The sequence below is a fragment of the Lissotriton helveticus genome, chromosome 11, assembly GCF_964261635.1.
Source record: "Lissotriton helveticus chromosome 11, aLisHel1.1, whole genome shotgun sequence".
Classification (NCBI taxonomy): Eukaryota; Metazoa; Chordata; class Amphibia; order Caudata; family Salamandridae; genus Lissotriton; species Lissotriton helveticus.
In genome coordinates, this window is record NC_136072.1 from 1,045,952,613 (window position 1) to 1,045,966,335 (window position 13,723).

The 13,723-nt window shown below is 46.5% G+C and overlaps 1 protein-coding gene across 2 annotated transcripts in view; it reads left to right on the plus strand.

The window, feature by feature from the left end:
* P2RX4 (purinergic receptor P2X 4) overlaps positions 1–13,723 on the plus strand; it is a 232,358-nt gene that overhangs the window by 200,925 nt on the left and 17,710 nt on the right. For both annotated transcript variants that reach the window (XM_078667502.1, XM_078667503.1), the window contains exons 10-11: positions 8,950–9,015; positions 9,164–9,259. In XM_078667502.1, coding sequence (XP_078523628.1) covers positions 8,950–9,015; positions 9,164–9,259 — 162 coding nt within the window. The remainder of the gene's footprint in view (positions 1–8,949; positions 9,016–9,163; positions 9,260–13,723) is intronic.

Consider the following 13,723-nt stretch of genomic DNA (forward strand, 5'->3'; position numbering starts at 1 on the left):
GTACTCTGGACCTGCAGTCTTACGAGGAAGGGGGTTGAGCTTGGCAGGAACCATTAATGTGATCCCACGCAAGAAGGGACCAGTGTTGGTCTGGTGGCCACAGTATGAGCATATGTTTTCTGACCAGAAGCACCTGGAGCAACGTGTAGTGTACCGCCCTCCCCCACCACGTAGTCTAGTCACTGTCCATTTTCTGATCTCCAGGAAAAGTTGTGTGCCTCCAGCAGGCTCATGGGTAAAGCTGGAGACCTACAAAGCATAATCTCCTGTAAGGCACAGTGGGGATGAAACTACCCTCTTCTCTTACATTCATACACCTACCATGCTGCTGTGTGGCAAAGGTGCTTTTTTAGGTTAGCAGGTTTATCTCTCGTTCCTGTGGGGACCACCAAGTCCCCATATCATAGTTTCTCCTCTCTCTTCATTTGAGAGCAAACCATTGCTTAAGCATCCTTTAGGAAGGATCTAACCCGCTATTTAAGAACCACAGCTGGCCTATTTGTAAAAGTTTGTAACACCTAGTTGTGTATTGCATATAACTGAATCAATAACATTTGTGGTGGCAACAAAGTTAGATTTTCTATAAATATAAAAGACTAGAGGACTTCCTGTTAACTTCAGTGCTAGATGAATGTAAGCATTTGTGCACGTCTCTGTATCCTCATGTGTAGAAAACATATGATGGTGCTATACGAAGATCTCCCTTGACTCTTGGGATTAGGTTTGCGCCTTATAAATGCCCCAATACATTTAAACTAGTTTTAAAATTTGAGAGAAGGGCATATGGTTTATAACTTTCATATTTTCAATATGATTTGTGCAGGGTGTCTGCTGAGTTTGCTTTTGATATGTTCTAGGTAGTAAATTATCTACAATCTTTTATTCAGAGATGCAGCACTTTTTTTACTGGGTAAGGTTTATGGATGTTTTTTAAACCTAAACAAATAATCAACATCAGGAAGAACTTTGATGTGTTACTGCATAATAGGGGACCCCCTCAGATTACACTTTCAGGCCAGGGAGAAGAGGGTAAGAAACCAAGAAACACTGAGGACACTCCCTCGTGGCCTATCTGTCAATTACACTAAGGACTTACTCACTCCTGGGCTGCATGATGCATTAAATCACAACAGTGACACTTAACATTTGAAATGTAATTCTCATTTCTTTTATTATTTCATTTCTTCATATACTTTATAAAATTTCATTTTTTCCTGCTTCCTTCATTCTTTTAAAAAAGATATCTTTTTATGAAGGTGTATACATCACAGAAAACAAAATCACTCCTATGATTACATCAAATACACACAGCACATATATACATATATACATTTACTTGTCAAGTAAATTTATATATGTTAATATGTGCTATGTGTATTTGATGTAATCATTTATTTATTTAAAGAGTTTTATATAGCGCTGGCTAGATCCGAAGGTATCGGAGCGCTTTACATAAGGTTCCACATAGTTGCAAACTTACATCAGTTACATATTACCAATGATACCAGTAAAAACATTTAAGGAGCATAGAAGAAAACGAAAATGGAGTGAGAAGGGTAAGGGGGTAGGCGAGAAAGGGGTAGGGTATAGATACAACGGAGAGACAAAGGGTAAATCTGCCCAAGGTCCAGCTGGGTAGGTGACGACCGAGGGGGAATCCGCAGCCCATCTCCTCTTCAGCTATCAGGTAGCTCCACCGGGCATTGGTCAAATAGCTAGGTCTCAAAAGAAAAACATTAAAGGCAAGAAGAAGGGAGCGTAGGGGGGAAGGGGGTAGGGTGAAGGGGTAGGAGGGAGATACGACAAATAGACGAAGGAACGTCTGCCAAATGTCCGGCTGTATAGGTGACAGCCGAGGGGGGATCCACAGCCCGTCTCCTCTTCAGTTAACAGGTAGCTGTTAGTAAGACCCTTGCCACAGGGATCTATTGGGTCACTGAAGAGCTTTGCAACTACTCGTGTTATGACTTTCATTTTTTTTAACTGAACATGGAAATCTTTAGATGTGCCTAACATAACAAGCTCATTACAGTACTCCTGAGGCGGAAGCCGGGAGCAGACTTTATTTTTTTTTTTTAAAACCTTTATTGTACAGAGAGAGCTCACAAATACGGGCCTACAACCCACCGGGCTGGCCACCACAGAGCCGAATGTCAGGAGCAATGCACAGAGTATCACAGTATACAAAGGCAAAGAAACAGGAGAAATAACAAGCATCTTAGAGCAGTCACAGGAGAAAAGAATTAGAAAGGTAGTTTTCTTATTTTTAAAGGACGGGTTAGGGAGTTCAGGAGTAGGGCGGGCCGAGGGGTGGGGCCGCGGCGGGCAGCAACACAACGATCGTAAAAAACAGGAGAAACAAATACGAAATAGGCATACCAATAAGCACCGGTCAAAACAACGAACATGAGGAAAGGCCATTGCACACATCGTCCAATGCCCGCCCACCGCAGCCACCACCCGTCCCACCGAACAGCACAGAAAAGGACCCAAATACAAAAACAATACGAAACGTACCCCCAATAAAAGAAGAGAACCCCACATAAGGGGGGGGGGGAAGGGAAAGGGGAAGAAGGAAAAGGAAGGGACTCTTACCCAAACACCCGCCCCCGGGCGACGAAACAGGAAAACAATAACCCGGTACAAAATAGACATTAAAAATAAAGAAAACACACGCAGCAAATCACAATCATCGTGATACCGGAAAAATACCCCAGAAAGACACCAGGGGGACAGACGACGAGACAGAGCCCCGAAAGAGGGGATACACAAGGGCCATAGAACCAAAAAGGGAAAAAAAAGGAGGAAAAAGACCCCCCAAAAACAGCAACAGACCCCCCCACCCACCCCACAAGCCCACCCTACACCCCTGCAGAAGGCTACGGCCAACCCCCCAGCAGCGTGTCTGTCGCCCTAAATAGAACCCGAAATATAGAAGAAAGAAACAAGGTAGAAACAAAGGCAAAAGAGAAGGGCCAGGGAAAGGAGGGAACATTACACACGGGAGAGGGCGAAAAAACAGTATCATCTGCAACCATCCCACCACCTGTGAAAAGGGGAGAGGCAGAGCCCACGGGAAGTTAACGATATCAGGATAAGTTTCAGGAGTCCCACGAAGTTACGCAACATCACAACAGCACATGTCGGTCATAAATCAAAAACAAGACTACCGCATATAATAAGTCATTTCAGCCCTGTCCGCTTTTGTCCAAGGTTGTAATCATCCAAACAAACAAAGTCCAAACGACGAGGGACACAGGGTTCAGGAGTAAATCCAGCGGCAGTCCTGAGAAGAAACGTGAAAGAAAATACGGAGGATACAAAAAAGTTACGGTACAACCTTCGCACCGCAGGCACCGTTCTAAGGACAGGTCCAACGAGGCAAGCCCAGCTGGGTCGGCACAGGCGCCCCGGCCGGGGAGCCGACGCGATGAGAAACAGAAAGGATCATCGAGTCCTGGACAGGATGCAAACGGACCGCAGACCAGCGGCCGAGGCAACAAAGCAGGACGACGAAGGGCGTCGGAGAGTCTCCAACCCAAGGATGCGGTCTCCGCCGGAGGCACAGAGACCAGGAGCACACCAGCCGTACCCTGCAACGAGGAAGCCAAATCCGACGACGGGGGCCCGTATAATTCGAAAAGTGGGTCCGCCTCCACAGGGGAAACCGGCGCAGCCACGGAAGTCCGCCAGGAGTATAGTGCATCCAGGACAACTTGAAGTGCAGGAAACCCTTCACAAGATTCGACATCCGGGCCGTGTGGCGGGCCCCCAGTGCTCGCCCAGGCCCGGCAGAGACTCCCAGGGTCGGCCGCCATCTTAGGAGCCCAGCAAGCCCTCGGTCGTCGGGGGCCCCGGCCGGAGCAACACCAAAGCAAAAGGAGGTCAGCCGAACTGCGGCAGGGCGCCCCAAGGCAGGAAGGAGACCCACCAGAAGAAGGATGTTCGTCGGCCCCCTCGTGCCGCCGGCCCCGTTCTCCGAGCCCGGGCGGAAAATCCAAAATGGCCGGGCCGGGGAACAAAGGGGGGGACCAAGCCGGATAAATGAGGAGGCTCTCCCGCAGGAGGCAGCGTCCGCACCCCAAGGCCCAGGCCAGTCGGGTCCGCCAACGGGCACAGCCGGCCTATTCGCACATCAGCCTCCGCAACCAGATCCACAGCGCCAGCAAGGGCCGACCATCGCGCTCCGTCACGTCCCGTCGCTGCAAGGAGGTCCAGGCCAGTCCGCCCCGAAGGCTCCGAGCGGGACCACCGCACAGGATCGACAGCACCCAGGATCGCCGGAGCAACGGGTAAGTGTCCGCAAAGTGTCCGCAATACCGAAACACAGCAAGGAGGGCTTCCCGGGGCAGGAGAAATACAGGATAATCGAAGAAAACAGGCAGTTGAACGGAGCCGAGCTAAAACGCGGCCATCTCGGTCGCGAGCTAGGCTCCTCCCCCAGCAGACTTTATTTTAACGTTTCGAGTGTCACCTTTTGTTGTATTTTGCTGTAAAACTTACTTTTATTAAGAGCACTTGCTGATTGACAACCCTCCTTTGGCTAAACGCTGCACAGCGGATCCTATCGCTGCAAGCAGATTTGGGCCACAACAAACATCCTCGGGCGCCATCGCCGGCGTGCACATAGGCCACGCCCCCTCGAGGCCACGCCCCCTCGAGGCCACGGCCCCCCCGCACCTGTACAAAAGGCTCTGATTGCTAGCGCTTCTTGATAAACAGTACTCCTGAGGCGGAAGCCGGGCGCAGACTTTGTTTTAACATTTCGAGTGTCACCTTTTGTTGTATTTTGCTGTAAAACTTACTTTTATTAAGAGCACTTGCTGATTGACAACCCTCCTTTGGCTAAACGCTGCACAGCGGATCCTATCGCTGCAAGCAGATTTGGGCCACAACAAACATCCTCGGACGCCATCGCCGGCGTGCACATAGGCCACGCCCCCTCGAGGCCACGCCCCCCGCGAGTCCCCTCTCCAACTATAAACATGTGCATCTGGAGGAAGTTCAGCGGACGAGCGCAGCGGGCGCGCCGGCAGCGCGCCGGCAGCGCGCCTAAGACAAGCCCGTCTGCGCCCGTCCGCGCCAGGACAAGCCCAGGGCCAGCAACCCTGGACCTTTCCAATCATGCAACTCTGTCATACTCTAGGGACTCCCTGCTCCTACTGAACCAGCCCCTACAGCCTTCCTGTTGCAACATCCTCACAGGCGTGAACCAGTGCACCCAATGTCCTAACTGTTCATTCAAATTCACCCCAGCTCTGAAGAACCAACTGCCCCCGACAACCATTAAAATTGGTCTGTTAAATTGTCGCTCCTTACCCAAACACACCCAGGAAATACATATGCTATTAGAAGAGGAGAAACTTGAGATCCTGTTTCTCACAGAAACTTGGCTCAGACCAGAATTGGATTTCGAGATTGTCCAGGCCCTACCTCAGGGCTTCCTACTGAAACATCTAGACCGAGCGAAAGGTAAGGGAGGAGGTATTGCGATTATCTATAACAACCAATTTACATGTCGTTTTCACGACAGCCCTTTACTTAACTGCGAAAATGTTCATTGCAACATCCAATTGTCCCCTTGCAACTCCCTCTCAGGAGTCCTCATTTACCGCCCACCAGGGCCCTTGGGCCAATTCTGCAGCTCCCTACTAGAATTTTCAACTGCTTTTTCGAGCACATCGTCTAACATGTTAATTCTAGGGGACCTTAACAATCACTTTGATAAGGACAATGACGATACCGCCACAGAACTACTGGCAGATCTAGCAAGCCTTCAGCTTCAACTCCAGAACAACCAACCTACTTACAGGCTCGGGCATCTACTTGACCCTATCATATGCAACATCGATGACCTTAAAACCAACACCCCGATCCCTCTGCCCTGGTCGGATCACCTGTTCATCCCCTTCAGATGGGAAATACATAACATCTCTTCCCCCAACAAGCCCTCTGTTGCTCCCACGCGTCCCTGGGCCAAACTAGATATTGATAAATGGAAACAAGCCTTAGAACTCCACAAACCAATCCACGAGTCAGACCCTATAAGAGCAGACAAGAAGTTCGCCGCTTGGATCGGAAACTCTCTTAACAAGGTCCTTCCAAAAAAACCGCACCTCACCTCCCATATAAAAACCCCGCCCCATGGTTCACACAGGAGACCCGCCACTTAAAAAAACTCTGTAAAAAAGCTGAAAGAATATGGCGGAAAGACTTCGACCCTGAGCGCAAAAAAGACTACAGACTGTCGATTCTTGCGTACAAAAAAGCCTTGAAAAATGCACAAACTGCCTTTTTCCAAGAGAAAATTAGCTCAGCATCCTGCTCATCAAGGGAGACCTTTCACATCGTTAAATAACTCCTAAAAACACCAGAACCGTCAGGATCTGTCGAGCCCTCAAATAACCAATGTGACAAACTGGCCGCCTTTTTTGACCAAAAAATCCAAAATATCTTACAAAAACTTTCGACCGGGTCAAGGCACTGAAACCACGATGCTGACGGTGGTCGAGGAGGCCAGGAAGATCATGGACACAGGAGGATCAGTGGCAGTGATCCTCCTGGACCTAAGCGCGGCCTTCGACACGGTCAACCATCAGATCCTAGCCCAGCGGCTTAGCGATCTTGGGATTTCAGGCCTCGCCTTATCCTGGCTGAAATCATTTCTGCAAGACCGATCATTCCAGGTGATAGAGGACAGCTATTCATCCAAAGAGACCCCTGTACGTTGTGGAGTGCCCCAGGGCTCTTCTCTGAGCCCTACACTCTTCAACGTATATATGTCCCCCCTGGAACAGATAGTCACCCCACACGGGATAAAACTTCTAACCTACGCAGATGATACGCAGCTGGTGGTTTCCCTCACCCAGCAAAAAAACCCTAAGATAGACCTTCACTCCTGCCTGACGGACATCGTCAGCTGGATGGATAGATCCCACTTAAAGCTCAACGGCGACAAGACGGAGATCATGGTGATGGCGAACCAAGCCCACCTCCTCACAGACTCCCTCTGGCCCCCTTGCATGGGTAAACCTCCAACCCCTAAGCCCGAGATTAAAAGCCTCGGTTTATGGCTGGACAAAAATCTCACCATGCAAACCCAAGCTAGAAAAACTGCCGGAGTCTGCTTTGGTCTTCTGCGATCCACCTGAAAAATCCTACCTCTACTCCCCCTCCAATCAAGGAAACTTTTGATACAGGGTCTCATCTTGTCAAGACTGGACTACGGCAATGCACTCTACCTGGGTGCACCTCTAAAAGTCACCACCAAACTTCAAGTAGTTCAGAATGCCGCCGCCAGGATCCTGACCAACACCAGGAACCGCTGCTCAGCCAAACCAGCCTTGCAAGCTTTGCACTGGCTACCCATAATGGAAAGGGTACAGTTCAAATCACTTTGCCTCACACACAAAATTCTGAATGGGAAAGCCCCCCCCCCATACTCAGAAATCTGGTCACTCCCTACACCACCTCTAGACCCCTTCGATCATCCAACGCCAACCTTCCCAAACCACCCAAGATCCTCTGAGCACGATCCGGAGGCCGGCGTTTTTCCTACAATGCGTCCAAGATGTGGAATTCCCTACCCCCTGACCTCCGTGCCCAACCCAATCTTCTGGCATTTCGAAAATCCTTGAAAACATGGCTGTTCCCGTGAGCTTCTCTCCCTCTCTCTCCATCAGTACTTGTTCAGCGCTGGGACGCTCACGGGCAGCTATGCGCTCTAGAAATCCGATAACATTAACATTTTAATCTTTCTAATTAGCATGTATCTTTAAAATAGTGACAAATATTTACAAATCTCAATTGTATAACAAGCAGGACTCACTTTTCCCCCTTCATATTGTTTTACAATGTCTTGCAGTTCAGAGGTTTGCCTTGTGAGGGGACATAGAACGCAGGAAGTAGTAGGTTTTCCTCAAGTGCGTAGGTGGTGCTTCCTGTTATCATCCATTTAGGTGTTATTTGTAGATGCCTTTTTGTATTTCAAGGGCATCTTTATGGTATGCGCCATTCCAGCTGCAGTGTTAACTGGATGGTCTCTTTAGCTTCCTCAGTTGTTAACTTGGGCAGGTTGGTAAACATGCCCTTAAGCATAGGTCACTGCTCTTCTTAGGTCCAGTCTTTATATTCTTCTTGAGTTGGTGGTTTGCCATAAACAACGATTGCAATTAATGTTCTTGACTTACAGAACAAATTAACTGTTTCCTCCATTGGTCTTGAACTTGTAGACCTTTGTGTTTAGCTTATGCATAAATGCATTAATAGGAATAAAGCACATTAATTCACCAAGTCGTGTCAGGCTAATTTCTTGCCCGTTAACAGAACATCTAACCCTTTAAATAATTTCTTGTCTAGTACGGTTTATAGCCAACACAGTTTTGTCCCTTTGGACTTTCACCTCGTCATGGTAACAGGACCCCTTGTGCAGAGGTTTAAGTATGATGAGATTCAACACAATACGTCGACCAGTCCTCACGTCCGTTGTTTCTCTAATGTATGACTTTGCTTATGTTTTGCTAGCGTTGATGACCCACTGAAACTCTTCCCACATTCACTACATGTATAGGGCTTCTCTCCAGTGTGAGTTCGCCAATGCTCAGTTAGGGTTGACGCCCAATTGAAGCTCTTATTGCATACATAGAAGTGATTTCGTTTTCTGTGATGAATACACCTTCATAAAAAGGTTTTTTGTTTTTTTTTATGAAAAAAGAAGGGAAAATGAAATTTTATAAAGTATATGAAGAAATTAAATAATAAAAGAAATGAGAATTACATTTCAAATGTTAAGTGTCACTGTTGTGATTTAGTGCATCATGCAGCCCAGGAGTGATTAAGTCCTTAGTGTAATAGACCGATAGGCCACGCGGAGCTGTGATGTGTTTCCATGATGTATTCTACAACATGCCCTGTCCGGTGCTCATCTCTGTTACTGTCTTTTTCTGATAGGCTGGAAAATTTGACATCATTCCGACCATGATAAACATCGGCTCCGGGTTGGCTCTGTTTGGGGTGGTAAGTGCTAAGAATTTAATATTTACAATGTGTCAAACTGGAAAAAAATGTTTAGAGTGGACATATTGTTCAGGATCATGGTATTGTTAAACTTAGACTCTCGTTGGACGTGATTGAGGTCTCAGTTGAGCTTTTCGCTTCGTTTCAGGCCACCGTCTTGTGCGATCTGATAGTCCTCCACTTCATGAAGAAAAGAAACTACTACAGAGAGAAGAAATATAAATATGTGGACGATTACGAATTGGTAAGAAATATTTTCTTCACTTAGAAGGCATTGGTGCACAACAAAATAAAAAAGTGCAATGCAGAATGGCAGGGTCTGATTTACTGGGAATCCGTGTGAAGCTCTCTGGACTTTAACTGGTTTCAAATGTCCATGCAAAGTCACCTTGTCTTCAGACTTGTGTGAGCACCTAGGTAGAAGGGTTCCACTGAAAATAATCTTCAAATAAATCATTAGGAAAAGGAATGACTAATTAACAGCCAGGAGTGTATACCAGACTGCATTTTGTGTATCATCATTTATGCATGTTGATCTTTTTTACTGTTGTGTGTTTTTTTAATTTTGGGGATCACATGGCTCTCCGTGCTTCAGGAATCAAGACATGCTTCAGAAATTCAGAGATTGTCATCAAAAGCCATGTGCAATAGATATTACTTATTTTGTGGCTGTCCTAAGAGAGGCAGGCCTTTCCAAAGTGATGGGGGAAACTAAAACACCTTTGCATAGCCATAAGAAACGGCAGCTAATCACAAATCATGAACTAGCTAGTAGCACTTATAGAAAAGTAGATGGGTAGTTGTCAATAACAGGGTTCTTTTTCTCTGCGGAGTTCCAAGCCTCATGAAATGGATGAGGAGAATGAAGCTCGAGTTGTCTGTGATGTCACTTAGAACCCTGAGATGGAAAACTCCACTTTATCGTCAGCTACCAATCTAACACTCCTACCACTGCCCAGACCATATATTAGACCCCTCAGTGTGTCAGTGCAAAAAATGTGGGGTAAAAACTGCAGCCTACATTGTTGGAGAGTGAACTGAAGGTGGTTGTAATTTATCTCTAGAAAATGTTTAGCAAGAGATCTTGACTGAATAATTTACAGTCATGATTACTTAATTGCCAAATACTGACTGCCCATAACAGTGTCTTATGATGTGGTAGATGCAGTGTCTTATGACATGGTAGATGATATATATAGATATATATATAGATATATATATATACTCCATCTCTCCTCTCTTTCTCTCTCTGTTCTCATTGCGTGGGTTAAGCTTGTCAGAACCAGATAAACACTGTTTTTGTGAGGACCGGTGCGTAATGAGGACAGGTCCCAGGAGTTTGTTTAGGTACTTTCGAGCGAGTGTATCAAAAAACTAAAAGTGCTGTTAGACTTGCTTCAGTCCGCTTTATAAGCTACCCTACTATCAAAACGCGCGTGGAGTTGGAATAGAAATTACACACTTCATTACAGTCAATGGCTGGTCTTCATAACTATAGAATGTTATGTTGTGTGAGTTTATTACTGTAAGTGTAAACAAAGGGATAAAATAAGAATTGAATCCATCATAACTGTGTATAGTTTGTTTGCCAAAATGAACTATAGTCTGACAGTGTAAATGAATATTCAGTATGTTCTAGCCTGTTTTGCCCAGCCCCCTCTAAGCAAGGATAACTGGCACATAGTCAAGGGGAGTTGGACATGCTAATTATAGTAGCCCCTTTATCACAATGTAACAACAAAAGAAGTCCAGTGGAACCATTGTTCTGATGTATCTTTAGTGAAAGAAACTGTTAGAAACCTAGTTATGGTTCTGGCGCAACCATGAAAAATTGCTAAAATTCTCAGTTGTGATTTGCAGCACAAACCATAACTCATGTCACCTGCTTGCTTTGTGTATGACCTGACAGATGACATCAATGATGACATCACAAATGGCATAATTAATGACATCACTACTGATGCCACTGCACAAAACAATCAAACAGAATGTTGGAAAACAATAAAAGTTTTAAAAATCGAGCTGGGAGATGAATAGCAAGGCTGGTAATCTTCTAGCATTCGAACTAAGGGCCAACATTAATTCAGGCAGAGTGAAAACAAGAACTACTCTAGATTGGGTAGGGGGCGTCGTTGAGGACAGAGCAATAGTAAACTAATTTTGTCCGTTTTACCAGATCTTTCTTCTTGGGATGAGGCGCTTTCTCCTCAGATAGATTCCTGTTTAATCCCATTTCAGTCTAGTCTTAACAGCAGTACAAGCAGCCTCCTTAAAGGAACCCATGACAACGGAGGAAGTCCTCTCCGCCATCAACAGACTGACTCAAACGGGGCAAGGGAAGGGCCCAGTTGGTTATCAAGCTATCTTTTTAAGAGGTATTCTTTCACAAACTGGTTTCTATTCGGGCCCAATTCTTCCAATGACTTTAGTGCAACTGGGAAGGTGACCCACTGCATGAGGAACGTGGGGATAGTGGTGCTGCCTACTGCTCATCCTACAGGGCCATCTTGCTGTTGAACTTGGACAGAAAGCTCTTCACAAGCACATTACTAAACACTTGGGCCCAAAACTGCCCGAGATAATAGCACTAGCTCAGGCAGGCTCCATAATAGGTCATCAATGAGGAGACAATGCAACAAAAAAAACTCAGCCATATTTTGGAACTGGCACAAAGGACTCACCATAAAATGCTCCTACTCCTGCATGATGCCGAAAAGGTGTTTGGCAAGGTGAACTAGGTTTTTCTACTGTCAGGATTTTGAGCAGGGCGGAGTTTAGCCAGCAATTCTACACATGGGCACTGGTGAGGTATGGCTCCCTTCATGCCTCTACTTAGGTCAATGAGGTTAACTCATCCACAATAGCGATAGAGAGGAGCGAGGCAGGGTTGCCCCCTCTTGCCACTCCTTTTCGTGCTGACCCTAGACCGTCTGGCTAACGTCATTGGTGCAGAGAAAAAAAGCAAAGGGGTAGTGTGGGTTGTGGTCCCTTAGAATAACTTTTTTTTTACACAAACTTTATTGAGTTTTTCAGTTGTACATACAAACAATTGTACCCCCACCAGTGCATGTGTATACCTATGCGGCACACCTTCTTAAATACTACAAATTCCACCATCTCCTCAGTGGAGGCCACTTCCTCATCTGTGTCAGCCATCTTTTATGCTGGAAACAAGCTCTCCGCCAAACACAACTGCTTAGCTCTTCCAGTCTCCTGCTCCTTCCACATTAGTGCTTCTTCCTCTTGTTGCCAAGGAATTTGCATTTTTTTCCAATCGAACAAGCTTACCTGAGTTGGCAGAATGTTAGAATGGTCTTTAATATGTAAGCTAGTCGACAGACTGCACAGGAAGTACAGCCCTCATTGGTGGGCTTACAGGGCCCTCGAGCAGTGCTGCAGACTGGGCCTACTTTAGGTCTCGCAATTGTGTGTTTTTGAGCTATTGACATTGTAAATGGCAATGCCTTTTATAAAAAATTAAGACACTGTCATTTACAATACCAATAGTTCAAAGTTTTTTTTTTTTAAACAGTTTTTATTGCAGGAATATGCAACACAGTCATCGATTCAATGTACATTATATAGATCAGCGCAACATAATATAATGTTCGTCAGTTAAGCTTGTTGGACACAGCCATTCAGCCCACATCCCGGAGGTCGGGCGGCGCTATTTTCGGATATCGTGCATTCCTCAGGCTGAGCCCGATACCATTGTCAGTACTTCAGGATTTCTTCTACCCGCTTTTCAGCTTTCAACATGGAGTCCCCACTTGCTAGTCCGTGTTGCAGTTCCTGGTCAACTGTAAAGTCTGTAAACTTGGTCCCTCCCCCACCCTTCCCTCCCAGTGTCTAAGTCGGTGCATGGTATGAACAGATGTAGTAATGGTGTTGGATCACGGAGTTAATACTACTGAGTGCATGTGTGTGTCCTAGGGGATCGCAGCTGGTACGCGTGTCCCTGACTGTGGTGTCTCGACTTGTGCCTCTTCTTCTTCATCCTCCTCTATTGCGCTGTCTCTCAATGCCTGCACTAGTGCTTCCCACCCCATTGCTGCTTCTTGTCCTCTGTCGTCTGATCCGCGGAGCGCCATCTGGTAACGGATCGTGCTCTCCGCAGCCGCCCATTTTATGTATTCATTCAACCACCTCCTGTGTGTCGGTGCTGTCTTCGATTTCCATCCCTTAGTCAGCTCTCGCTTCGCTATGAGTAGCCCCATATGTATGAATTTACTTGTCAGTTTGTTCTTTTTCGTGTGGGGGAACCAGTGTAAGATAGACACTGCACTGTCATATTGGATATTCCTGTCAGTAACTGCGTTCAGGGTTACCTCTATGTCCGCCCAATAGTCTTGTAATCTTGGACAACCCCGCAACATGTGGACCAGGTCAGCCCTCTCCTGATTACATCTCGGGCCTGCTGCGTCTGCCACGCGGAAGTATACTGCAATTTTACTCGGAGTGAGGTAAGCGCGGTGAATGATGTAAAAGTGTATCAATTGGAATCGCGCATTTCTAGTGCTCTTTCTGGCCCTCCTCACTAGCTGTGACCACACAGTGTCTGGAATGTCTAACTGCAGGTCCGCTTCCCATTTAGTTTTAAGAGAAGTAAGCGGCTGTAGGGTCTCCGTGAGCATTCTACGATAAAGGCACGTTACGGCCTTGAACGTCCCCGCCGCCATCATGGTGTACTGGCATGCTAGCGCTGTTT